The 25,481-nt window shown below is 33.1% G+C and overlaps 2 protein-coding genes and 1 pseudogene across 2 annotated transcripts in view; 1 reads left to right on the top strand and 2 right to left on the bottom strand.

The window, feature by feature from the left end:
* Nucleotides 1-25,481, top strand: part of LOC125845351 (uncharacterized) — a 174,941-nt gene that overhangs the window by 118,212 nt on the left and 31,248 nt on the right. The gene's annotated exons all lie outside the window — the stretch shown is intronic.
* Nucleotides 14-1,463, bottom strand: LOC125845367 (TMV resistance protein N-like). Its single transcript, XM_049524867.1, has 2 exons — nucleotides 1,101-1,463; nucleotides 14-981 (listed from the first exon to the last, which is right to left on the bottom strand). The coding sequence occupies exons 1-2, from the start codon at nucleotides 1,241-1,243 to the stop codon at nucleotides 453-455; spliced, it is 672 nt and encodes a 223-aa protein (XP_049380824.1). The 5' UTR covers nucleotides 1,244-1,463; the 3' UTR covers nucleotides 14-452.
* LOC125845389 (TMV resistance protein N-like) lies at nucleotides 9,686-24,479 on the bottom strand (annotated as a pseudogene).

The raw sequence follows: 25,481 nt of genomic DNA, 5'->3' as shown, positions 1-25,481 counted from the left end.
CGAACACCATCAGGTTCCATCTCTAGCAGGGATTTTACTTCCTCCAAATGAGTATCTATTCCCACAGTATATTGCAAATAAGATGAAGAAGTCTTGCATAATTTGGAAGAAACATCGTCAACAAGTTCTCGAATACATTCTGATTCAATCCTACAAAAAGTAAGTGCATAATCATGATAGAAGGGTCAAGGGACAAGGTACATAAATCGAACTCCTCAAAATATTATCTATGGAACAATGTCATTGAGTAAATAAATTGATGTAACTATACAAAATCAACACAAGTGACTTTAGCAAGTAATTTAGTATACTTGGATGACCATAAAAGTTATACACTCCATATATAGAAATAAATAAATTTTTGAGGTACAGATTTGTTCTATAGTAGAATACTCCCATTAGATAGTATGTATAGCTAGTCTTCATGATAAGTAAATTTATGTGTTTTTTACTCACCTGCCATGAACATTATAACCTTTTAGATTCGCGGCAGCACTTAGAGCAGTCCTCCATCGTTTCACCTTCTGCATCCCCCCAACATCATCCTTATATCTCGATTCGTGTTTGGAAAAGGCTTCTGCAAAGTTCTTTATTTGGTGTCGAACGTCTGATGGATCCACATCATAAAAGATCGGTATGACTATTTGTTTCTTTACTTCCTTGCATTCTATGATCTTCACTAGTTCGTTCAAGCACCAACTTGACGTAGCATAATTCTTTGAGAAAATGACAAGAGCAACTTGAGACTCTTCGATAGCTTTCAAGAGTTCTTCTGGGATGGAATCGCCATTCTCTAGCCTTTTATCATCTTGAAAGGTATTTATTCCCCTGTTTTTCAAACCTTCATACAAGTGACTTGTAAATGTTTTACGGGTATCTTCACCTCTAAAACTTAGAAAGACATTGTACTTCCATTGAGTACAGTTTTGTGAATCACTCGCATACGAAGAAGAAGAAGATGCCATGGATTGGGTTAATTGTCTAACAAGAAAAATAAAGTTATAGATTAGGATGGAAGGAGTAACGATTAACAATAACGATAGAATGAGATAAAATTTAAAAAAATTCAGAGCAATTACAGTAACTGAAAAACTAACAACCTGTGTGCGGAGGAAGACGACGAGGACAGAGATGGATTTCTCCGGCGTCGATCATCATCGGAACCGGCGAAGTGACGTTTATAAATAGAGAAAAAACCCATGAAAAATAGAGTAACGAGAAGAACGAGTATTGCTAACGCCATTGATGAATCGAAAGGTGCAGTAAGCTCAATGACTAAGAAATTGCCCTTCTTTTTTCTTTGCACTTGTATGTGCTTGTACTTCAATTTTTAATAGTCCATTGTGTGGATATACATTAGAGTTTCCAAGAAATTTCCTACATTTATTGCTTTTGACTGGTTGTTTATATTCAATGCAATAAAGTTTAGTCTTCATGTTTTGTTGGTAAAAAATTTGAAAGACGGGGTCTACTCCAATTGAATTATTGCTATGGGTTCCACTGTCACAGCAATATGAACACAGTGGACATCTCAAAATGTAAGTGCATGAAGCTACAAAGAAAGGCTATATCTTGAAAAATATCTCCGTTCAATCAAATTATTGTGAGTTAGTTCTACTTAGTATTATGTGTCCGCATAGATGCCAGACTTAATTCACATTCGTGTCGAGAGGTTTTACATCGAGGGTAAAACACTTCCTAACAAGGACTAGTCAATAATCAAGGCACAAACCCAAAATATTTAATTAAGAATGAAGAAATAATTATGATTCTACCATAATCATTATTATTATTCGATCTCCCATTTAATAATTGTAATTAACTAATAATTCTTTTTATTTATGGTTATGGACTTACGGTAAGAAAAATTGGACCATATCCCTGCTTATGATTTGGAAAAAATTGTAATTAACTATTTTATTTGTTCCAATTTATACGATTCACTTTCTATTTTAGTCGGTTCCAAAAAGAATTACGGATAAAAATACAAACGATATACACTCCTATAAATAGTTGCTCAATCATTTGAGCTACATTGGTTCCAAGAGAGGTGTCACATCATTTTTATTAAAACAAGAGTTTTATAAATATCTGTAGGTTCAAGAAGATTAGATTAATGTATACCCAACTTCTTTTCGAATCTATTTCTCAAGCCAAGAATCTAGTTATTTTATAACAAACAGAGAAATTTGTCACCTCTAGATGGAAATAAAAAATACTCATTTTATTTCAATTTGATTGTTTTACTTTTTTATTTTTCAGTCCGCTTAGAAAAGAACTTATATCTTTTCTTTTATTTAAGGGAAAATAACGAGGGCAACTTGAGAGTATTTGAAAGCTTTCAAGAGTTCTTCTAGGATTGTATCGCCATGCTTTCACCTTTTATCAATTTAAAAGGTGATTATTTTCCTCCTTGTCAAAAGTTTATACAAATAACTGGTAATTATTTTACGAGTATCTTCACCTCCCTGTAATCAACTAGTACATGTACATTGAATATTAGTCGTCCATAGTAAGTAGTGGGAAATTTCTTCACGCCTTCCACACATTTATATTTGATTGTGACATGGATTAAAGTGCTGACAAGTGCATGAATTTGACGAATTCCAAGAAAACAGTTTCGATAAAGTACTTTTTTTTAATAGTGTTTTGAATATTAAAATTTTTATTTTCAAATATCAAAGTAATATAATTTAATTTAATTTTTAAAATTAGTTAATTCAAATATCAAATTAATATTAAATAATTTAATTATTAAAATTAGTCAAATTAACTTTCGAAAAACATAGTGTGACAACTAAAAAAAAATAAAGAAAGTAGGAGGAAGGTGTGAGAGCCATGCGCCTTAAAAGGCGTGGCCTCACACGTGCCTTCCTTTTTACATGTTAACCGAGTTAAAAAATTTAGAAGGTGTGGGGATCATGTACCTTTACCCCTTTGCTCTTTAATTTTTTTGTTGTCCTTTTGAAATTTTGGCAAAAAAAAAAAAACAAACTTGTTCTTTAGGCTCTGGACTACAAAATGAACAGCTAAAAGTACAAGCGGATGAAGCTTCAAAGAAAAAGAGTATCCCAAATGAGAAGAAACAAAATTTTAGGAGAAGTTGAATGGAATTATTGTAATGGGTGGAGCCACTTTAGGTGAAGGGTGGTTTGGTGCACACACGTCACTAGAGAATTATGTGATATATCGAAATTAAATATTATTCTGTTATTACAAGTGTATATTTAATTTTTTACAGTCTTAACATAACTAAGAAAAATATTTGGCTAAACTTCTAACTCCTCCACGGAATTTATTGCTCCACAAGTACAAACACCAACCTCCCTTTATCTTCTTGCCAAAAATTGATTGAAGTTTGTCTTTAATTTCACAATATGCAGACGACTTTGATTTTAAAAACTCTACTTGAATGGAAGATGTAATTATTGCTATTTTTTCAATAACTTTTTGTGTCTAGTGTAATTTTTTACCATACATTCTAAAAGCCCACCAAAAGATGTGGTGGAGCGGATGGAGTTGCCCCTCACTTAACCAGAGATTTTGGGTTCGAATCCTAGATATGAAAAAATTCTTAGTAGGGAGCGGCACCAGATAAAAAACAAAATAAAAAATACACATTCTAAGAAATTTCAGCTCCACAAATCTAATGGGGTTTTAACCATACATTTATTACTGATTTGAATCTATCACAAATGAATATATATACGAGTACGTTTCACCATCTCTTAAATTTCTATTACTCCTCGAGAGATCAATGTTGTTAATTTAATCAACAAATAGGGTTAACTTAATAGTAAGGAGTAATAATTGCTAGTAATTATTTAATTCTTCTCATTTATGGTTATGGACCCACTATCCATATGCACAAAGAGAAATTGGACCATACGTACAGAGGCGAATCTAGGATTTCAAGAAGACAGGTGCATCATTATCAGGGACGGCTTTGCCCCTTTAAGAAAAAGGCAACTATTTTAGGCTTTCAAATTTGAAGGACCTCAATTATTTTAGCAACAACAGATATAGCTTTTTCATAAGAGACGGCTTTGCCCCTTTAAGAAAAAGGCAACTATTTTAGGCTTTCAAATTTGAAGGACCTCAATTATTTTAGCAACAACAGATATAGCTTTTTCATACGAGACCGCTTTGCCCCTTTAAGAAAAAGGCAACTATTTTAGGTTTTCAAATTTGAAGGACCTCAATTATTTTAGCAACAACAGATATAGCTTTTTCATAAGAAAAATATTAAATACGATTTGCAAAAAAAAAATTATATTAAGAGAAAAAGTTATTAGTAGAAATTTGATATACCTAGAGTACTATATCACAAGAAAGATTAAATGCATTGGTTATATGAATTATTGATTAAAAAATAATTATTAAAAGAATTCGATTATAAAAAAAAAAGATACAATTTTGCATCTCAAGAAATTTTAAAAGTAGATTTTTATAAAAAGAATATTAATTTTTCTCAAAAGTTTTAGGCCTCAGTTTGATTTTGTTTGAGACCACTTGTGCGTTTGAGCAGCCGCTGATCATTGCACGTAAGATAAGATCTAAAATATTTTAATTGATTTTACTAGTTTGCTTACTAAGAATGGTGATTTCAGTTGAAAGAACGAAGAAGAAGGAAGAAAATAGGTTTTTTCAGCTGTGAAGTTAGAGGAAAAGAAGGAAAAATAGGTTTTTTCAGCTGGGAAATTCGAGTGCTACTTTGTGTTTTTTGTGAAATAAAATGCTTGCAATGGAACCTACTTTTAGATTATTTTTTTGTAAAAATAAGAAGTAAAAAGCAATGCTGTATTTTTTATTTAAAATAGGCAGACTAAATAAGAAGTAAAAATCTGTATTTTTTATGACTGGCTTTTAAAAATTTTAAAAAATAAATTATGCAATTGGGAATCGATCCATTAACCTCCCAGTGGAAAACAACCACCCAAATCAGTGAGCCATCTAGTCATTTGTGATCATGGGTTCCTTCAGTTGCTATTTGTTATATTTTACGAATTATACAAGTAAATATATCTAATTTTATCGGATTACCACGGGTTTTGGTGACCCATTTTTTTAACTTAATTTCGCCCCTACATACGTATTTATATTTCAGAATGTATCTAGTATCTTTGATACATGTATTTGACTTGATATCTAAAAGAATAGTGTATCTAACTTGAAATTTGGCACAAAATTATTACTCCCTCCGTTTCACAAAGAATGGTCTAGTTTGACTTGGCACTGAGTTTAAGATAATAAAGAAGACTTTTGAATCTTGTGGTTCTAAATTAAAGTTATGTCAAATGTACAAAATTGTCCTTTAATCTTGTGGCCATAAACATACCACGTGAAAAGTTGAAATTAAAATGTTACCGAAAAAAAAGAGATCATTTTTTTTAAACAGCCTAAAAAGAAAAGGAGGTCATTCTTTTTTAAACGGAGGGAGTAATTAACAAGACACTATGTAATTTATTATAAAGTGAATTAATATTTATGGTAGAAACTGCAAACTATAAAGTAATCAGACTTGACTTCGCAATGAATTGATGAAGTCAAGTCATGTTGTCGGTGACATAAAAATTACCCTTGTTTTTTCTTTGCACCTTTATTTGATTGTACTTTTAGTGGTTTATTGTGTGCATATTGCATTAAAGTATCCAAGAAATTTCCTACTTACTTCTACCAATGTACATATTTATTAAAGGGAATTGCTAACTGACCAGAAAATAAAAAAACTAGTATAATATTTTTTTTATTTTAAAACAAACTAATATTTTTTCTATTTTTTAATTAAAATGTATTAAAGTTAAACGGGTAAAAATATTTTAAAAAGTAAAATAACATAAATAAAATATCATTCTAGCCAAAAAGATTTTTCCTTTATTAAAATATGCTTTTTTGACCGGTTATTTATCTTCAATACAATAAAGTCTGCTCTCCTTGTTTGGTTAGTCACAAAGAAATTGCTTGGACATTACCTTACAATTTCAAATAAACAAAGCCCACAACTTGTTAGGTAGAGTTTCATTTTATGTCATTCTATTTAGATTATTCTTATTAATTTAATTTATTTTTGGCTGACAAATATTTTGATCCTAAAGTGAGTTTTAATGGATATTAATAAAATCGATATGATGTTTCTAAGTTTAAATTTTATATGAGGCAAGACTGCTACATATTCTGTCTTGTGACAAAAGTGCATGAAGTTGACGAATTCCAACAAAAATTAGGAAAAGGTCACCCAACTTGCAAAAAAGGATAATAAAAAATGAAAAGGGCCAAAGGGGCTAAGGCGCAGGATACCTACACCTTACCCCAAAAATATAAGAAGGAAGGCGTGTGTGGAGCCACGCCTGGTATGGCACATGTGCATGGAGTTGACGAATTCCAACAAAAATTGGAAAGTCACCCAACTTGCAAAAGGACAATAAAAAAACTGAAAAAGGCCAAAGGGGCTAAGGGCATCCCCAATCCAAACATTAAATTTGGTGTGCATTACTTTTTGTATAATCAACTTCAACCCACTGCACCAAATTTTATATCAAAAAGGAATATTTTTCTCTCTCTTTTTTATTATATTATTATTTCTTATTTTATTTATAATTTTCTTATTTCATAAAACAAATTCTTTCTAAAACATTCACCATATATAATTCATGGTGAATGTCAATTACTAATTTGTTGGATGTTTATTATTTTCGGTTATTTTTAAGTACATTGTATTATTTGTTTAAAAAATTATATGTTTGCATTTTTAATTTTTGTGAAGGTTAATTGTAGTTACATCCAATTATAATTTATAGTAGAATTAACATAAATTTAATTTTTTTTAAAAATCATATATAGAAAAAATAATTTATAAAAAAACTAAATTTTATATCTAAAATTAATACTATAAAAATATTACATCAAAAATAATTAAATATACAAGAGATTTAATTAAAACATACAATTTATATAATGTTTAATTAAAAGTTTGTATAATGAAATAATATTAAAATATTCAAAAAGTGAATTGGTGTGATGAATAGTGTTACACCAAATTTGGTGTAACACTATTCATCACACCAAATTTGGTGTAAAAATTGGTGTGGGTTGGAGCTCAAAACACCAAATTTAGAATTTGGGGTGTGTTTAGTAGAGTAAATATACACATAAGAAAAATCCTTTTGGCCAGAAAATTTGACCAGAATTTGGCCAGAATGGTAAAATAACATATTTCACACTATGTTATTTTATTTTTTTGAACATTTTTACCCTTTTAACTTTAATACCTTTTAATTAAAAAATAAAAAAAAAGATTAATTTATTTAAAATAAAAAGGATATTATAGACTTTTAAAATTTCTAGCCAAATTTTCTGGTCATTTAGCATTACCATTTTTTAATTTACTCCCTCTATTCCTATTTACTTGTCATAGTTTTTAGTTTAGAGTCAAACCATATGGAGTTTGATTAACATTTTGAAATGTATTATTTGATCATACATTGATATATATTTAAAGTTGGACACCCTTCTTCGAAAAATTATGTTGTATATATATGTCAAATTCTACATTTAAAAGATATATATTTAAAGTTGGACACCCTTGATAACAATTATGCTTTTGGCACAGTGATAATGAGTGTCCAATTGAATGATGGAGTTTCGGGTTTGAACCCAAATAGCACAATATTTTTTTAAAATTTTATTTTGACAGTCACACACCATTATTCTTGGACACCCTTAACAAAGTTTCCATCTCCGCCACTAGGTGTGAGAGCCATGCGCCTTACAAGGCGTGGCCTCACACGTGCCTTCCTTTTTACATTGTTAACCGTGTTAAAAAAATTGGGTTATGGTGTGGGGATCATGTGCCTTTACCCCTTTGCTCTTTAATTTTTTTGTTGTCCTTTTGGAATTTTGGCAAAAAAAAATGCCCTTTATGCTCTGGACTACAAAATGGACAGCTAAAAGTACAAGCGGATGAAGCATCAAAGAAAAAGAGTATCCCAAATGAGAAGAAACAAAATTTTAGGAGAAGTTAAATGGAATTATTGTAATGGGCGGAGCCACTTTAGGTGAAGGGTGGTTTGGTGCTCACACATCGCTAGAAAATTATGTGGAATATCAAGATTAAATATTACTTTGTTATTATAAGTGTATATTTAATTTTTTACACCCTTAACATAACTAAGAAAAAAATTTGCACACCTTTCACTAAACTCGTAACTCCGCCACGGAATTTATTGCTCCACAAGTACAAACACCAACCTCCCTTTATCTTCCCTGCCAAAATTTGATTGAAATTTGTCTTTCATTTTACAGAAAGAAAAGACGACTTTGACTTTAAAAACACTACTGGAATAGAAGATGTAATTATTGATATTTTTTCAAAAAAGCTTTTTGTGTCTAGTGTAATTTTTGACCATACATTCTAAAAAATCACCAAAGGATGTGCATGGTGGAGCGGATAAAGCTGCTCCTCACTTAATCAAAGGTTTCAGGTTCGAGCCCTCGATATGAAAAAATCCTTGGTATGGAGTGCTTTTCCTCCAAATGGGATCTTACATGGCGCGAATTTAGAATAGTCAAGCTCCAATGCGGTACCGAACACCAAATAAAAAAATAAAAAATACATTCTAAGAAAATTCAGCTCCACAAATCCAATGGAGGTTTTAACCATACATTCATTACTGATTTGAATCTATCACAATTGAATATAAATGAGTACGTTTCACCATCTCTTAAATTTCTATGATTAGAAATTACGTACAAAATTATTACTCCCTCTGTTTCAATTTATGTGACACATTTCGCTTTTTGAGAGTCAAACAGTTTAAGTTTGACCGAGAATTTGGTCATGGAATCTTCAATTTTTTTAAAATGAAATTTATATATTTGTAAACTACATAAAAAGTAGTATAAGTCTCAATAATTGATATTCAAAATAATTAAAAGATATATGAAAAAATTACGGTCAAAGATAGATTTGTTTGAATCTCAAAATCCGAAATGTGCCACATGAATTGGGACTGAGGGAGTAATTAATAAGACATTATGTAATTATTTCAAATTATAAAGTAAATTAGTATTTATAGTTGAACTATAAACTATAAAGTGAATTAGACTTGACTTCCCAATGAATTGATGAAGTCAAGTCGTGTTGTCGGTGACATAAAAATTACCCTTGTTTTTTCTTTCCACCTTTATTTGCTTGTACTTTTAGTGGTCCATTGCGTGCACCATTAAAATTTCTAAGAAATTTCCTACTTACTTCTACTAATGTACATATTTATTAAAATAAGTTTTTTGACCGGTTATTTATCTTCAATACAATGAACTCTACTTTTCATGATTGGTCAGCCACAAAGAAATTGTTAGGACATTACCTTACAGTTAATCAACAAGGCCCACAATTTGTTAGGTAAAGTTTCATTTTATGTCTTTATATTTTAGATTATTTTTATTCATTAGTTTATTTTTGACTAAGAAATGTTTTGATTCTAAGGTGAGTTTTAATGTATATCAATAAAATTGGTATGATGTTCAAGTTAAAATTTTATCTGAGGCAATATCTTATTAGGATTGGTAAGGTACGTATGCCTAGCCCCTCTTACTATTAACTTATCCTTATTTATATCTTTTTATTTTTAATAAAAGACTGCTAGACACTTTGTCTAGTAATAAATTTGCTACAAAAAAAGAGGTGATTTATTTCCTTTCACCAGCAAGATGAATAATTAATAAACAGGAGAAAATTCAATATCATAATTCAATGTTTCTGATAGCAAAAGATATGTATGTTCATCTCTTTTGACAACTCTGATTCTAATTCACACAACTCCAGTGGAATACGTTTGATTCCTGGAAATAGTTCCCTTTGCTCCGTTGCCTGGTGTAAGAGAGATGTTGTGTCAACTTTACTAATATATAAGAGAATGGATTATTGCATACACAAGTTCTTTCGCGAATCTCTTTCTCAGGCAGAGGAAATATGTGCCCTTCATATGCAGTGTTACGCGAAACTCCCAGTTTGCACTACATACAGTAAAACATTGCTTTCATAAAGATTGAAGTCAACAAGCTAGACAACAGACAGCTCCTTAGATTTCAGTATTTAAATATAATTAAATAGTGAGAGTTGTGCATTCCTTGCTGTATCGTTGCAGCTCGATGAGTCCCTTCTCTGTTGACAACATCCACGACTCCAACGATATTCAATACCTTCATATACATATTTTTTTGTCAGATAAAATATATAATAATAACTTGTGAGCTACTCAATCTTGTGACAAAAGAAAACGATGATCTGTGTGACCTAATCTAATGTTACATTAGCTACTTAAAAATTTCCAGGCATACTCCATACAGACATTTTTCCCTCTCTCACCTTCTCCCTTGAAGATTGTATCAAATGAGGAGATGATTAAGAACAGCTCTACCCACTATGACTAATCTTGTTGCTTCAGATTCACATTTTGCTTCAAAAGAAGTATAAGAGAACTGAAAGAGATCACGAGGGAGACGAACCTCAACTTCACTGCCACTTTGAGAGAGCATCAAAATGAGTTTTAAAGCCATGGATCAGTTGCTGATACCACTGCTCTGAAGTAGGCACACCAGCTGAAGCAATAGCAAGAGCCTGAGAGCTGGCATTTGTTTAACTCTGTCCATTAAGCAGAGAAGCGGTGCAATCAGACAAGGAACCTTCCCATGTGCATCCACTTCTGTGATAGAGATAAACGCACTTTAACTCTGCCTATGCTTTCAGCAAGTGTCTTGTCCGACTCAATAATGGCCTGTGAGGAAAAGTAAATGCAACACATTCAAAATACCGCGAGTAGCAAAAGCATCAGCAATTATCTAAAGGACAATGTACTACAGGGAGCTCACTTTAGAGTCTGCTTCAGTCACCAAGTATCCATCATAAGGACAGGCTCGGCTTCAATTGGCAACATGTGCCAGACAAGGTATGCAGTAGAGATGAGTGTACTGTGATTGGACGGCTTCATTAGGAAATAGGAGTGTGCGACAAACAGGACAGAAATACTCTCCAGGATAGGTATGGATATCGATTATGCATTCAATATCAAAACCCATATCAACTCAGGAGTAAGATGTCAGTTTCCACCACACATCAATGCAATTATGCTTCTGGTAGATGAAAGTTGCTCTTGATGTGCAAACTGCAAAGCTCATCAATGCAATTTGTTTATCCTTTGGGAGTTGCACTTTGCCTTTTCTCTGTGAACTTACAACACCTACAAATGATAACCCGGTGAAATCTTTATATCGGTTGGGTACATCTACAGAAAGACGAAATTCAAATAGAACAAATTATTGCATACACAAGTTCTTTCATGAATCTCTCGGTTTTGTTCTCCGTTTCCCAGTTTTCTCTGCAAAAGTAATCCAAAACCAGAATAAAACTTGTTATAACCACTTACAAGTAATTAAAATATTGATGTTAGTAAGACATCAGGTAATCACATATTCCTAATCCAAAATGATCACAACATGTCTAATCATGAATTATTTATTGCATTTCATCTTTGAGCAAAGGGCTTAAAAATCTAGCATTCAAAGTTTAGCAAGAAATCAAAAATGTCATGACTCATTATCTCACCACAGAAAGTGGATCTGCTGTCATTTATCTCATATAATAGACAAGTTAATACAAAGACTCTTGGTGGTTATACGATGTTTTTTTGTATTTGGGAACTCTTTTCTTTTTGGGTCTGTTCCAAGAAAAAAATGACACTTTCCTATATTTGGGAACTGTTCTAACTTTAAAAGTGGCATGCTTTCATGGGAATAAGGGTAGGACTAACCGCAACTTCACCTCGTAAGAGTAGCACCCCGATGTTTTGGCAAAGTTATCTTGCCATTCATCTGCAATTTATCTATTTGTCAGAAAATGAAAAACGTGATTATATTTCGAAATGAAATTCAATAAGAATGAATTTTTGCATACCCAAGTTGTTTCTCAGAAAACATGTTCCCAGTTTGTTTTAACAAACTAAAATCCAAAATGATGAATTAGTGAGGGGATTTAAACTCACTGCTGATATGTACATCACCCATTGCCAATAGGGAAAAGAATAAGAAGATATATAAACAGAGAACACAATTTCATGAATTATATACCTACCTATATTTAATCTATAATCCCGGGCTTGTGGGAAAGAGTGGCACTTTTACTTGTGACCTTTGTTTCTTAGAAGAGGAGCAACTTGCCTCTTTTTCATAGCTGCTCTTCCTTATCTCAATGTGAAGCTCAGCTTCATCTTTATAAAACAAATGAACTCCAAAATCCTTCTTTTCTCCAGAGGAATATAACCTAATGATCCCATAGTCATTTGGTGTTTTTCCATTTGCATTAGATGCATCCCATAAGCCACCAAGAGGTACCAACAAAAAATGAATATCCCATTCATCAGAATATTTTGAATGGTTGGATAAGGCAAATTTCTGGGTCATCGACGACATCCCATCATCACATAAGGGAATCAAATGAGCTGTGATGTCATCAATTAATTCGTCATAGTAACATACAGCAAATCCCAAGAAGTTGTCTGATGCATACCAATTCTCAGGCAAATTGACTGATACACTTGTATCCATTCCTTGATGGTGAAACTAACTTGGAATATTCCATGTCAACACCCTACTCATAAACACTCTTAGTGACAAGGAATCTGAAACAGAGATGTCATGCTGCAATAATGAGATATTCTGAAACAATGAATTACAGATCCAATCATTGCTCCAATCTGCATATATTGTATGTAATTGTTGTGGAAATTCTGGCAGCTGTGTAAGCCTGTTGCAATCTGATAAGTCCAAGGTTTGAAGAGCACCAAGTTGGGCTATGCTTTGAGGCAAATACTCAAAATTATTTCCACCGAGATTCATCTTTTTCAAAGAGGATAAGCATCCAATGTCTTCTAGAAGTCCACTGTGAAATTGCAGTAACTGAGATTCAGAATTTCCAATGAGTGTAACCCTTCATTCACCTGAGGGAACACAAAGAACAGTCCATCTTCTGATTTTACTTTTGCAAAATTCAATAATTTAAGCTTGTTCAACCGGACGATGGAAGACGGAGGTCGTGAGATTAGAGTATAGTTGGCATCAAGCTGCTCCAATTTTCCTAAATCACCTATCTCTTCTGGCAAGCTTTCAAGTTTTGCGCAGTTCGACACATCTAGCTTCACCAAACCTTTCAACTTACAAATGCTGCTTGGAAGAGCTACAAGATATTTCAAGCCACTCAACTGTAGCTCTGTAAGATGAGCTTGGGGATGAATGATACATAATGGCAGTTCCCTTATCCCAGAGTCTGACATCTTAATCTCTAACTCTGGCTTCATTCTTCCAAGGATTTCTGGAAATTCCTTTAACTATAGCAGAAGCTTAGATTCAGAGATTCAAGAGATTCCACATTAACAAATGGAAACCTCTCAAGTGTTGTACAAAAAGACAAATTCAACAGGATGAGTTTTCTGGAACATCCCAAGGAATGGTGAACCTCTTCAAGATTCGTACATTCCCCTAGAAACAAATACTCCAAATTTGGCATCCCCTTGAAATCTGGTGTTCTCTTCAGGCTTTTGGAGCAACTTAGATTTAGCCTCCGTAGAGACAGCAATTGCTGCAATTCAAAACACACAAAGAATGATGAAAAATCACTAAAGTACGTAGTAAACACCATTTTTTAGATTATTTAGGGAGGACATGGGAACAAAGAAATTTAGGAAAGATGCAAGTGTTAATTTTTACTGCTTTCTACTTGGTGTAAAGATTGAAGTTTGAATAAAGAAGATGTTGGTTGTTGACANTCTCTGTTTCAGTTTATACGATTCACTTTCTTTTTTAGTCGGTTCCAAAAATAATGACGGATAAGAAACAAACGATATACACTCCTATTAATAGTTGCTCGACCACTTGAGCTACATTGGTTTCAAGAGAGGTGTCACATCACTTCTATTAAAACGGGAGTTATATAAATATCTGTAGGTTCAAGAAGATTGGATTATCGTAGACCCAACTTCTTTTCTCAAGCCAAGAATCTAGTTGTTTTGTAACAAACAGAGAAATTTTTCACCTCTAGATGGAAATAGAAAATACTCATTTTGTTTCAATTTGATTGTTTTATTTTTTTATTTTTCAGTCCGCTTAGAAAAGAACGTATATCTTTTCTTTTATTTAAGGGAAAATAACGAGGGCAACTTGAGAGTATTTGAAAGCTTTCAAGAGTTCTTCTAGGATCAAATCGCCATGTTTTAGCCTTTTATTAATTTAAAAGGTGATTATTTTCCTCTTTGTCAAACGTTTGTACAAATAACTCGTGTAATTGTTTTATGAGTATCTTCGCCTCTCTCTATAGTCAACTGGTAAATTTCCATAGTAAGTAGTAGGAAATTTCTTCACGCCTTCCACACATTTATATTTGATTGTGACATGGATTCAAGTGCTGACAAATTCCAACAAAAATTGGAAAAAGTCACCCAACTCTCGGAAAGCACAGTGGGACAACTAAAAAGAAATAAAGGTGTGGGAGCCATTCACACGTGCTTAACCGCGTTAAAAATTTTGGGGTAAGGTGTGGGGATCATGTGCCTTTACCCCTTTGCTTTTTAATATTTTTTTGTTGTCATTTTGGAATTTCGGCCAAAAAATAAACTTGCCCTCTCTGGACTACAAAATGGACTGCTAAAAGTACAAGCAGATGAAGCTTCAAAGAAAAAGAGTCCCAAATGAGAAGAAACAAAATTTTAGGAGAAGTTAAATGGAATTATTGTAATGGGCGGAGCCATTTAAGGTGAAGGGTGATTTGGTGCGCACACATCGCTAAAAAATTATGTGGTATATTGAGATTAAATATTACTCTGTTATTATAAGTGTATATTTAATTTTTTACACACTTAACATAACTAAGAAAAATATTTGCACACCCTTCACTAAATTCCTAATTCTGCTACGAAATTTATCTCTCCACAAGTACAAACACCAACCTTCCTTTATCTTCTCTGCCAAAAATTGATTGAAATTTGTCTTTAATTTCACAGAAAGCAAGCAGAAGACTTTGACTTTAAAAACTCCACTGGAATGGAAGATGTAATTATTGATATTTTTTCAAAAAAGCTTTTTGCATCTAGTGTAATTTTTTACCACACATTTAAAAAATCACCAAAAAATGTGGTGGAGCGGATAAGGCTGCTCCTCACTTAATCAGAGGTTTCGGGTTCGAGTCCCAGGTATGAAAAAGTCCTAGGTATGGAGTGCTTAATTTCCTCCAAATGGGGCTTTAAGTGGAGCGAATTCAGAATAGTCGAGCTCCAATGCGGTACCAGATACCAGATAAAAAAATAAAAATAAAATAAAAAATACATTCTAAGAAATTTCAGCTCCACAAATCCAATGGGGTTTTAACCATACATTTATTACTGATAGGTTGAATCTATCACAATTGATTATATATGAGTACGTTTCACCATCTCTTAAATTTCTATGACTTGAAATTTGGTACAAAATTATTAATTAGTAAGACAATATGTAATTATTTTAAACTATAAAGTGAATTAGTTTTTAGGGTAGAAACTATAAACTATAAAGTGAATTAGACTTGACTCCGCAATGAATTGATGAAGTCAAGTCGTGTTGTCGGTGACATAAAAATTACCCTTGTTTTTTCTTTGCACCTTTATTTGCTTATACTTTTAATGGTCCATTGTGTGCATATTGCATTGAAGTTTTCAAGAAATTTCCTACTTACTTCTAATAATGTACATATTTATTAAAATAACTTTTTTGATCGGTTATTTATCTTCTATACAATTAAGTCTACTCTGCATGCTTGGCCAGTTATAAAGAAATTGCTAGGACATTGTCTTATAGTTTCAAATAAACGAGGCCCACAATTTGTTAGGTAAAGTTTCATTTTACGTCTTTATATTTAGATTATTTTTATTCATTTAATTTATTTTCGACTGAGAAATGTTTTGATTCTAAGGTGAGTTTTAATGGATATCAATAAATTTGGTATGATGTTTCAAGTTAAAATTTTATCCGAGACAATATCTTATTAGGATTGGTAAGGTACTGTTGGACACTTTATCTAGTGATAAATTTGCTATAAAAAAAAAGAGGTGATTTAGTTCCTTTTGCCAGCAAGATGAATAATTTTTTTAAAAAGAAGAGAAAATTCAATATCATAATTCGATGTTTCTGATAGCAAAAGATATGTATGTTCATCTCTTTTGACAACTCTGATTCTAATTCACACAACTCCAGTGGAATACGTTTGATTCCTGGAAATAGTTCCCTTTGCTCCGTTAGCTGGTGTAAGAGAGATGTCGTGTCACCTTTACTAATATATAAGACAATGGATTATTGCATACACAAGTTCTTTCGCGAATCTCTTTCTCAGGCAGAGGAAATATGTGCCCTTCATATGCAGTGTTACGCGAAACTCCAAGTTAAATGTGCCCTTCATACACGTTACCTATTGCTTTCATAAAGACTGAAGTCAACAAGCTGGAAAACAGACAGCTCCTTAGATTTCAGTAGTTAAAACGTAATTAAAAACTGAGAGTTGTGCACTCCTTACTGTATCGTTGCAGCTCGATGATTCCCTTCTCTGTTGACAACATCCACGACTCCAACGATATTCAATACCTTCATATACATAATTTTTTGTCAGATAAAATATATAATAGTAACTTGTGAGCTACTCAATCTTGTGACAAAAGAACCGATGATCTGTGTGACCTAATCTAATGTTACATTAGCTACTTAAAAATTTCCAGGCATGCTCCATACAGACATTTTCCCTTTCTCACTTTCTCCCTTGAAGATTGTATCGAATGAGGAGTTGATTAAGAACAGCTCTACATACTATGACTAATCTTGTTGCTTCAGATTCACATTTTGCTTCAAAAGAAGTATAAGAGAACTGAAAGAGATCACGAGGGAGACGAACCTCAACTTCACTGCCTCGTTGAGAGAGCATCAAAATGAGTTTTAAAGCCATGGATCAGTTGCTGATAAGTTTGCTGTTGATAAGGCTCATATCCAGCATATTGCTGATACCACTGCTCTGAAGTAGGCACACCAGCTGAAGCAGTAGCAAGAGCCTGAGAGCTGGCATTTGTTTACTAATTGGGATCATGTCCATTAAGTAGAGAAGCAGTGCAATCAGACAAGGAACCTTCCCATGTGCATCCACTTCTGTGATAGAGATAAACGCACTTTAACTCTGCCTATGCTTTCAGCAAGTGTCTTGTCCGACTCAATAATGGCCTGTGAGGAAAAGTAAATGCAACACATTCAAAATACCGCGAGTAGCAAAAGCATTAGCAATTATCTAAAGGACAATGTACTACAGGGAGCTCACTTTAGAGTCTGCTTCAGTCACCAAGTATCCATCATAAGGACAGGCTCGGCTTCAATTGGCAACATGTGCCAGACAAGGTATGCAGTAGAGATGAGTGTACTGTGATTGGACGGCTTCATTAGGAAATAGGAGTGTGCGACAAACAGGACAGAAATACTCTCCAGGATAGGTATGGATATCGATTATGCATTCAATATCAAAACCCATATCAACTCAGGAGTAAGATGTCAGTTTCCACCACACATCAATGCAATTATGCTTCTGGTAGATGAAAGTTGCTCTTGATGTGCAAACTGCAAAGCTCATCAATGCAATTTGTTTATCCTTTGGGAGTTGCACTTTGCCTTTTCTCTGTGAACTTACAACACCTACAAATGATAACCCGGTGAAATCTTTATATCGGTTGGGTACATCTACAGAAAGACGAAATTCAAATAGAACAAATTATTGCATACACAAGTTCTTTCATGAATCTCTCGGTTTTGTTCTCCGTTTCCCAGTTTTCTCTGCAAAAGTAATCCAAAACCAGAATAAAACTTGTTATAACCACTTACAAGTAATTAAAATATTGATGTTAGTAAGACATCAGGTAATCACATATTCCTAATCCAAAATGATCACAACATGTCTAATCATGAATTATTTATTGCATTTCATCTTTGAGCAAAGGGCTTAAAAATCTAGCATTCAAAGTTTAGCAAGAAATCAAAAATGTCATGACTCATTATCTCACCACAGAAAGTGGATCTGCTGTCATTTATCTCATATAATAGACAAGTTAATACAAAGACTCTTGGTGGTTATACGATGTTTTTTTGTATTTGGGAACTCTTTTCTTTTTGGGTCTGTTCCAAGAAAAAAATGACACTTTCCTATATTTGGGAACTGTTCTAACTTTAAAAGTGGCATGCTTTCATGGGAATAAGGGTAGGACTAACCGCAACTTCACCTCGTAAGAGTAGCACCCCGATGTTTTGGCAAAGTTATCTTGCCATTCATCTGCAATTTATCTATTTGTCAGAAAATGAAAAACGTGATTATATTTCGAAATGAAATTCAATAAGAATGAATTTTTGCATACCCAAGTTGTTTCTCAGAAAACATGTTCCCAGTTTGTTTTAACAAACTAAAATCCAAAATGATGAATTAGTGAGGGGATTTAAACTCACTGCTGATATGTACATCACCCATTGCCAATAGGGAAAAGAATAAGAAGATATATAAACAGAGAACACAATTTCATGAATTATATACCTACCTATATTTAATCTATAATCCCGGGCTTGTGGGAAAGAGTGGCACTTTTACTTGTGACCTTTGTTTCTTAGAAGAGGAGCAACTTGCCTCTTTTTCATAGCTGCTCTTCCTTATCTCAATGTGAAGCTCAGCTTCATCTTTATAAAACAAATGAACTCCAAAATCCTTCTTTTCTCCAGAGGAATATAACCTAATGATCCCATAGTCATTTGGTGTTTTTCCATTTGCATTAGATGCATCCCATAAGCCACCAAGAGGTACCAACAAAAAATGAATATCCCATTCATCAGAATATTTTGAATGGTTGGATAAGGCAAATTTCTGGGTCATCGACGACATCCCATCATCACATAAGGGAATCAAATGAGCTGTGATGTCATCAATTAATTCGTCATAGTAACATACAGCAAATCCCAAGAAGTTGTCTGATGCATACCAATTCTCAGGCAAATTGACTGATACACTTGTATCCATTCCTTGATGGTGAAACTAACTTGGAATATTCCATGTCAACACCCTACTCATAAACACTCTTAGTGACAAGGAATCTGAAACAGAGATGTCATGCTGCAATAATGAGATATTCTGAAACAATGAATTACAGATCCAATCATTGCTCCAATCTGCATATATTGTATGTAATTGTTGTGGAAATTCTGGCAGCTGTGTAAGCCTGTTGCAATCTGATAAGTCCAAGGTTTGAAGAGCACCAAGTTGGGCTATGCTTTGAGGCAAATACTCAAAATTATTTCCACCGAGATTCATCTTTTTCAAAGAGGATAAGCATCCAATGTCTTCTAGAAGTCCACTGTGAAATTGCAGTAACTGAGATTCAGAATTTCCAATGAGTGTAACCCTTCATTCACCTGAGGGAACACAAAGAACAGTCCATCTTCTGATTTTACTTTTGCAAAATTCAATAATTTAAGCTTGTTCAACCGGACGATGGAAGACGGAGGTCGTGAGATTAGAGTATAGTTGGCATCAAGCTGCTCCAATTTTCCTAAATCACCTATCTCTTCTGGCAAGCTTTCAAGTTTTGCGCAGTTCGACACATCTAGCTTCACCAAACCTTTCAACTTACAAATGCTGCTTGGAAGAGCTACAAGATATTTCATGCCATGCAAATGTAGCTCTGTAAGATGAGCTTGGGGATGAATGATACATAATGGCAGTTCCCTTATCCCAGAGTCTGACATCTTAATCTCTAACTCTGGCTTCATTCTTCCAAGGATTTCTGGAAATTCCTTTAACTATAGCAGAAGCTTAGATTCAGAGATTCAAGAGATTCCACATTAACAAATGGAAACCTCTCAAGTGTTGTACAAAAAGACAAATTCAACAGGATGAGTTTTCTGGAACATCCCAAGGAATGGTGAACCTCTTCAAGATTCGTACATTCCCCTAGAAACAAATACTCCAAATTTGGCATCCCCTTGAAATCTGGTGTTCTCTTCAGGCTTTTGGAGCAACTTAGATTTAGCCTCCGTAGAGACAGCAATTGCTGCAATTCAAAACACACAAAGAATGATGAAAAATCACTAAAGTACGTAGTAAACACCATTTTTTAGATTATTTAGGGAGGACATGGGAACAAAGAAATTTAGGAAAGATACAAGTGTTAATTTTTACTGCTTTCTACTTGGTGTAAAGATTGAAGTTTGAATAAAGAAGATGTTGGTTGTTGACAAAAAAAAAAGATCGAGCTGAAATTGGAGAGATTAAAATGCACTGAATTAACATATTGGTGTTTACCTTTTGTAACCATAATTTAAATTCCAATTTAAGAAAATAAAAAAATAATTTCTTGATCTTGAAGTGCCTCCACGAGGTAGTGGCAAGGTCTGCGTACAATTTACCCTCCCCAGACCCCACCTAGTGGGATCTCACTGGGCATGTTGTTGTTGTTGTTGTTGTTGATCTTGAAGTGAAAAGTCATAAAACATCATACCAACCAAATAAACATATATTTAAGATGACTCACTCAATATATATTCTATGAAAAAATACAATTTAATTTCTTTCAATTATATTGATCCCATAAAAGCAAAATTATTATTTACAAATGGAAAGTATGGATAGATAAATTCTAGAAGATATAAAGTGGATAGCAATTCATACATTTAACATGAGAATATACATTGCACCAATGCAAAAAAAGAATATTAAAATGGGTTGAATTGGAGATTTAATTTGGCTCAATTGAAGATCCTTTTAAAATGGGTTAAGGCTTGGATGGGTTGAGATCGATCCAATTTTTAATTATCTTAAGTCAAATCAATAAAATTCTGGACGCGTTGAGCGGATTGTCTATATTTGACAACCCTAGTTTTTAGTACCATGCTAAATACAAAGTAATGTTAAACTTGTTTTGAAATGATATAAATAGAATTGTTGCAAAGAGAAAACAAAGTATTAAATTCAGATGCAATCTAATATCATCGAAGAAAATAGTTTTTCAGAATGAACACCTTCAATAAGTATTCACTACAAATAGAACGGTACCTTTGTTTCATTCCATAAATGATGCAACGAACTCCACCAGAGATCAAGATGAACAAGGCCTCTAGGATTAAAATTTTCTGGCAATAACTTCCAAGGATAGTCATGCCAGACAAACCAACACAAGTTGTTGGGCAGGTACTCAATGGAGTCATCATGGCAATTGGAGTCAGACGAAGAGGAGACGAAGAGGAGAAAGCTATCCTCCATAAGTCATTCTCATCACATATTCATAATATCCTAAGCCTTTTCATATTTATCGTTGCCTCTTCGCTAAAGTATAGTTTATGAACATAAGCACACCAGATTGCTTCCATTGCCATGATTCCCCGGTAAAAATATCATTAGTCACAAATTATAACTTCACATATCGTGTACGTAAAATTTGTTTACCAATATCACTACTGTCTTACTCCTCGCATGCAAATGCTCAATATTATTTATTATTGAGTCCAACTCTTGTGTGTGTATAAATACACTCAGTGCGTATGCAATCACTCAATAAAATATAATTAATGATCAAGTGAATTCCCTCTTTTCCATTCGAGAATTTTTATCAACAAAAGGTTACTCAGAGTAAATAGTTGGATAATACTAGCTTAAAAAGTTACTAATTGAGTTATTATGTAGAAAGTATTGTACAAATTTCAAGTTAATTTAAAGAATAAAAGTTAAATTAAACATATTAAGCAGCTACTAGACTAACTCGTGGCTTGATAACATAAGATTAATAAATTTTGATATATGAACACTAAAAAATGAATATTATTGCAGTATTTAACCTACTTACAGTATTGTTGACCACATCTTCAAAATCTTCAATGTTCCATAGTCTACTAGGTTTTCCGGAATCTTTTTGCATGTTCACCACATATCTACCCATGTCTTGAATTAAGTCATGCATTTGAATTGTATTATATTTCGATATGAACACAAGAGATTTCTCAATTAGACCATGCAATCTGATACGAGCGCCCAAATCATAGCTCTCAAGAATTTCAATGGTCTCATCTTTCTTCCTCCCTCTAAAGAAGTATGCGATATCTAGAAATATCGTTTTCGCTTTATCTTACAACCCTTCAAAACTTATTTTGAGGTTTTTAACAATATCTGGACTAGATTCTCTCTTTATCATGTCTACAACTTCTCTCCACATAGTTTTATCTTGATTATGCAACCAAATCCCTCACAATCTCAACGCTAAAGGAAGGCCTTTAGCATGACTTACTACCTCCAACGACAACTTCTTAATATGCTCATTTGGAGCTTCACCCTTGAAAGCGTGTTGATCGAACAACCGAATAGCATCATGTTCAAGTAATGTAGTCACTTCATGTACTACATTATTCATCCCTAAAATTTGCTTGTTTCTAGTTGTTGCAATAATTCTACTTCCAAGGCCAAACCAACGAAGATGCCCTGCTAAATACTTCCAATGATCATGATGATTTATGTCATCAAGCACAACTAAAACCTTCATAAAACAAAGTCTATGAGCCATCATACGTTTCCCTTCCTCTTTATTATTCACATATTTTTTGTCTTCCCTTAACAGTTCAGAGAGAAGGATATTTTGTAGAGAATGCATTTCATTTGTCTTAGCTTCTTTTACATCTGCAAGGAAACTTGCACCATGAAATTGAGGTGAGAGTGTATTAAAAACAGCTCTTGCTATAGTCGTTTTACCCACTCCCCCCATTCCCCAGATCCCCACAATGCGAACATCATTAGTTTCCATCTCTAGCAGGGATTTTACTTTCTCCAAATGAGTATCTATTCCCACAATATCTTGCAAATAAGATGAAGAAGTTTTGCATAATTTGGAAGAAACATCGTCAACAAGTTTCTGAATGCATTCCAATTCGATCCTACAAAAGTAAGAACAAGAAGTACTTCACACTATAAGTGCAAAATCTTGATAAAAGGGACAAAACACATAAATTGAACTCCTCAAAATATTATATATGTAACAATGTCATTGAGTAATTAAATTGATATAAATATATATAATCAACCCAAGTGACTTTAGCAAGTAATTTAGTATACTTGGATGACCATAAAAATTATTCACTCGAAAGAAATAAATTATTTAAGATTTGTTCTATAGTAATATTAGCTAGTATATATGTGTAGCTAGTCTTCATGATAAATAAATTTATGATTCAAATCATGTGTTTTCAACTAACCCGTCACGGATATCATATCCTTTTAGATTTGCGGCAGCAGTTAGGGCAGTTCTCCATCCTTGCACCTTTTGCATCCCCTCAACATCATCCTTATACCTCGATTCATGTTTGGCAAATGTTTCTGCAAAGCTCTCGCTTTGGTATCGAACATGTGATGGATCCACATCATAGAAGATTGGTATGACTATTTGTCCATTTTCAACCTTGCATTCCATAATCTTTACTAGTTCATTCAAGCACCACCTTGACGTTGCATAATTCTTTGAGAAAACAATGAGTGCAACTTGAGACTTTTCTATAGCTTTCAACAGTTCTTCTGGGATGGAATCGCCATGCTCTAGCCTTTTATCATTTTGAAAGGTGAATATTCCCCTATTTTTCAACCTTCGTACAAATGACCCGTAAATGTTTTTCGAGTATCTTCACCTCTAAAACTTAGAAAGACATCGTACTTCCATCGAGGACAGTACTGTGAATTACCCGCAAAAGAGGACGAAGATGCCATGGATTCAATTGTACTGTCTGAAAAAGAGAACACAAATTGTGTTTATAGATTGTAGTTGTGATAATAGAAAGAAATTGTAAATTATGGATGAAAAAGTTCGTTGTTTTTTTTAAACCTTAAATTATGCTAATGGCTTTCTTTGTCAACAAAAGCAGACAGCTTGACTTCAAAAAAAAACACTATGGGTCCTAGTGAAAACAAAAGAATCAATTTTTTTTGGAAACGAAGAATCATCAACAACTGTAATTAATTAAAAAAAGTAAAGTATGTCATATAAATTGGAGCAAAGTGAGAGTACTATTCCTCAATTTCATGTATCTTTCATACCTTTCCAACCAATACATTATGTAATTTACTCAAACTCTATAAAATATTCATTTTCAACCTTGGAATCATAAGTTAACAGCAGAAACAAGTTCAATATGGGGTATTTTACTGAACAATAGCAATTATCAAACAAATTTATATACAAAGAAGAGTATGCACAAAATCAAGTAGAAAAAAGTAAGCACCAACCTTAAAAGAACAAGATCCACCGCACCAGAAGCGAGTGTTGCGTCGCTAGTTGATCCGGTCCACCGGAGCTAGAAGCTCTTCGTCGGAACAGTTAAGAAGACAAAGGGGCTGACTGGTTTTGGGTTAAAAGGGAAGTGGGTCGGGTTTATTTTTGGGGCGGGCTGATTTAATTGGGTTGGGTTTTAATTTGGTGGGGCTGGTAAGTGACGTGGACCTCTAATCTGATATTTGAAAAATGGTTATGTTCTCCATCAATACATAGTGGCACTTTGGTTAACGCTGTAACAGTAGTGATATATGTGAGTCCAATTTATTACAGATAAAATGAATGAGTCATTTATGATAGGTCGATGGTATATTTAAGAATTTTTATTATATATAATGTTAAATTTATGAATGATCAAAACATTACCTTATAAATCCATTTTTGCAAATTTCATACATCTTTTTTTTTTCGAATTTTATACATCAACTATAAGTTGTTCCTTTGTTTTTTTACATGAACTATCATCATCTATGTATTAAAATACATCTTCAAATTGATTAGACCAACTATCACTATCTACCACAGTATTGGTTTTTGGTTCAATTTTAAAGATTATCAATTTGACTTATCGGTTATCAATTTGTAGACATACTAAACCATTATAGGTCCATTAAGATATCGCTTTATCATTTCGATAATCAATTTAACCTTTGAGATTTCAAAAATCATTGAAAATAACTCAGAAAAAAGGTGACAAAGCAAATGAACAATGCATATGAGTTGATATATTGTGTCTTGCTCAAAAATAACTATTGTGACCTTGTAAAATAATCGAGAATTGAAATAGAATTTTCACATTTTATTAAACAACTTATCTATGATAAACTTATATGATTTAATGTAAACACAACGCAATACCCGTTTCCTTCTAACTTTGTCAACAAAATTGCTCAGAAAAACAAAGAGAAATCCAATAATTCAAAGCATTAATTATTTTCCATCACTGTTTCCATGGGCTACTTACAAATAATCATTACTTCATTAAGCTTTATATTTTTAAATTAAACTTAATACTAACTAATACAACTAATATAACTACTAAATTTTAGTCATTAACTAGATTATTTTTTTTGCTAATATAAGGATTACATTAGA

This window comes from Solanum stenotomum, chromosome 11 (genome assembly GCF_019186545.1).
Source record: "Solanum stenotomum isolate F172 chromosome 11, ASM1918654v1, whole genome shotgun sequence".
NCBI classification, from domain to species: Eukaryota; Viridiplantae; Streptophyta; class Magnoliopsida; order Solanales; family Solanaceae; genus Solanum; species Solanum stenotomum.
The sequence above is the reverse complement of the archived record's forward strand: the minus strand, read 5'-3'. Positions and strand labels throughout refer to the sequence as shown.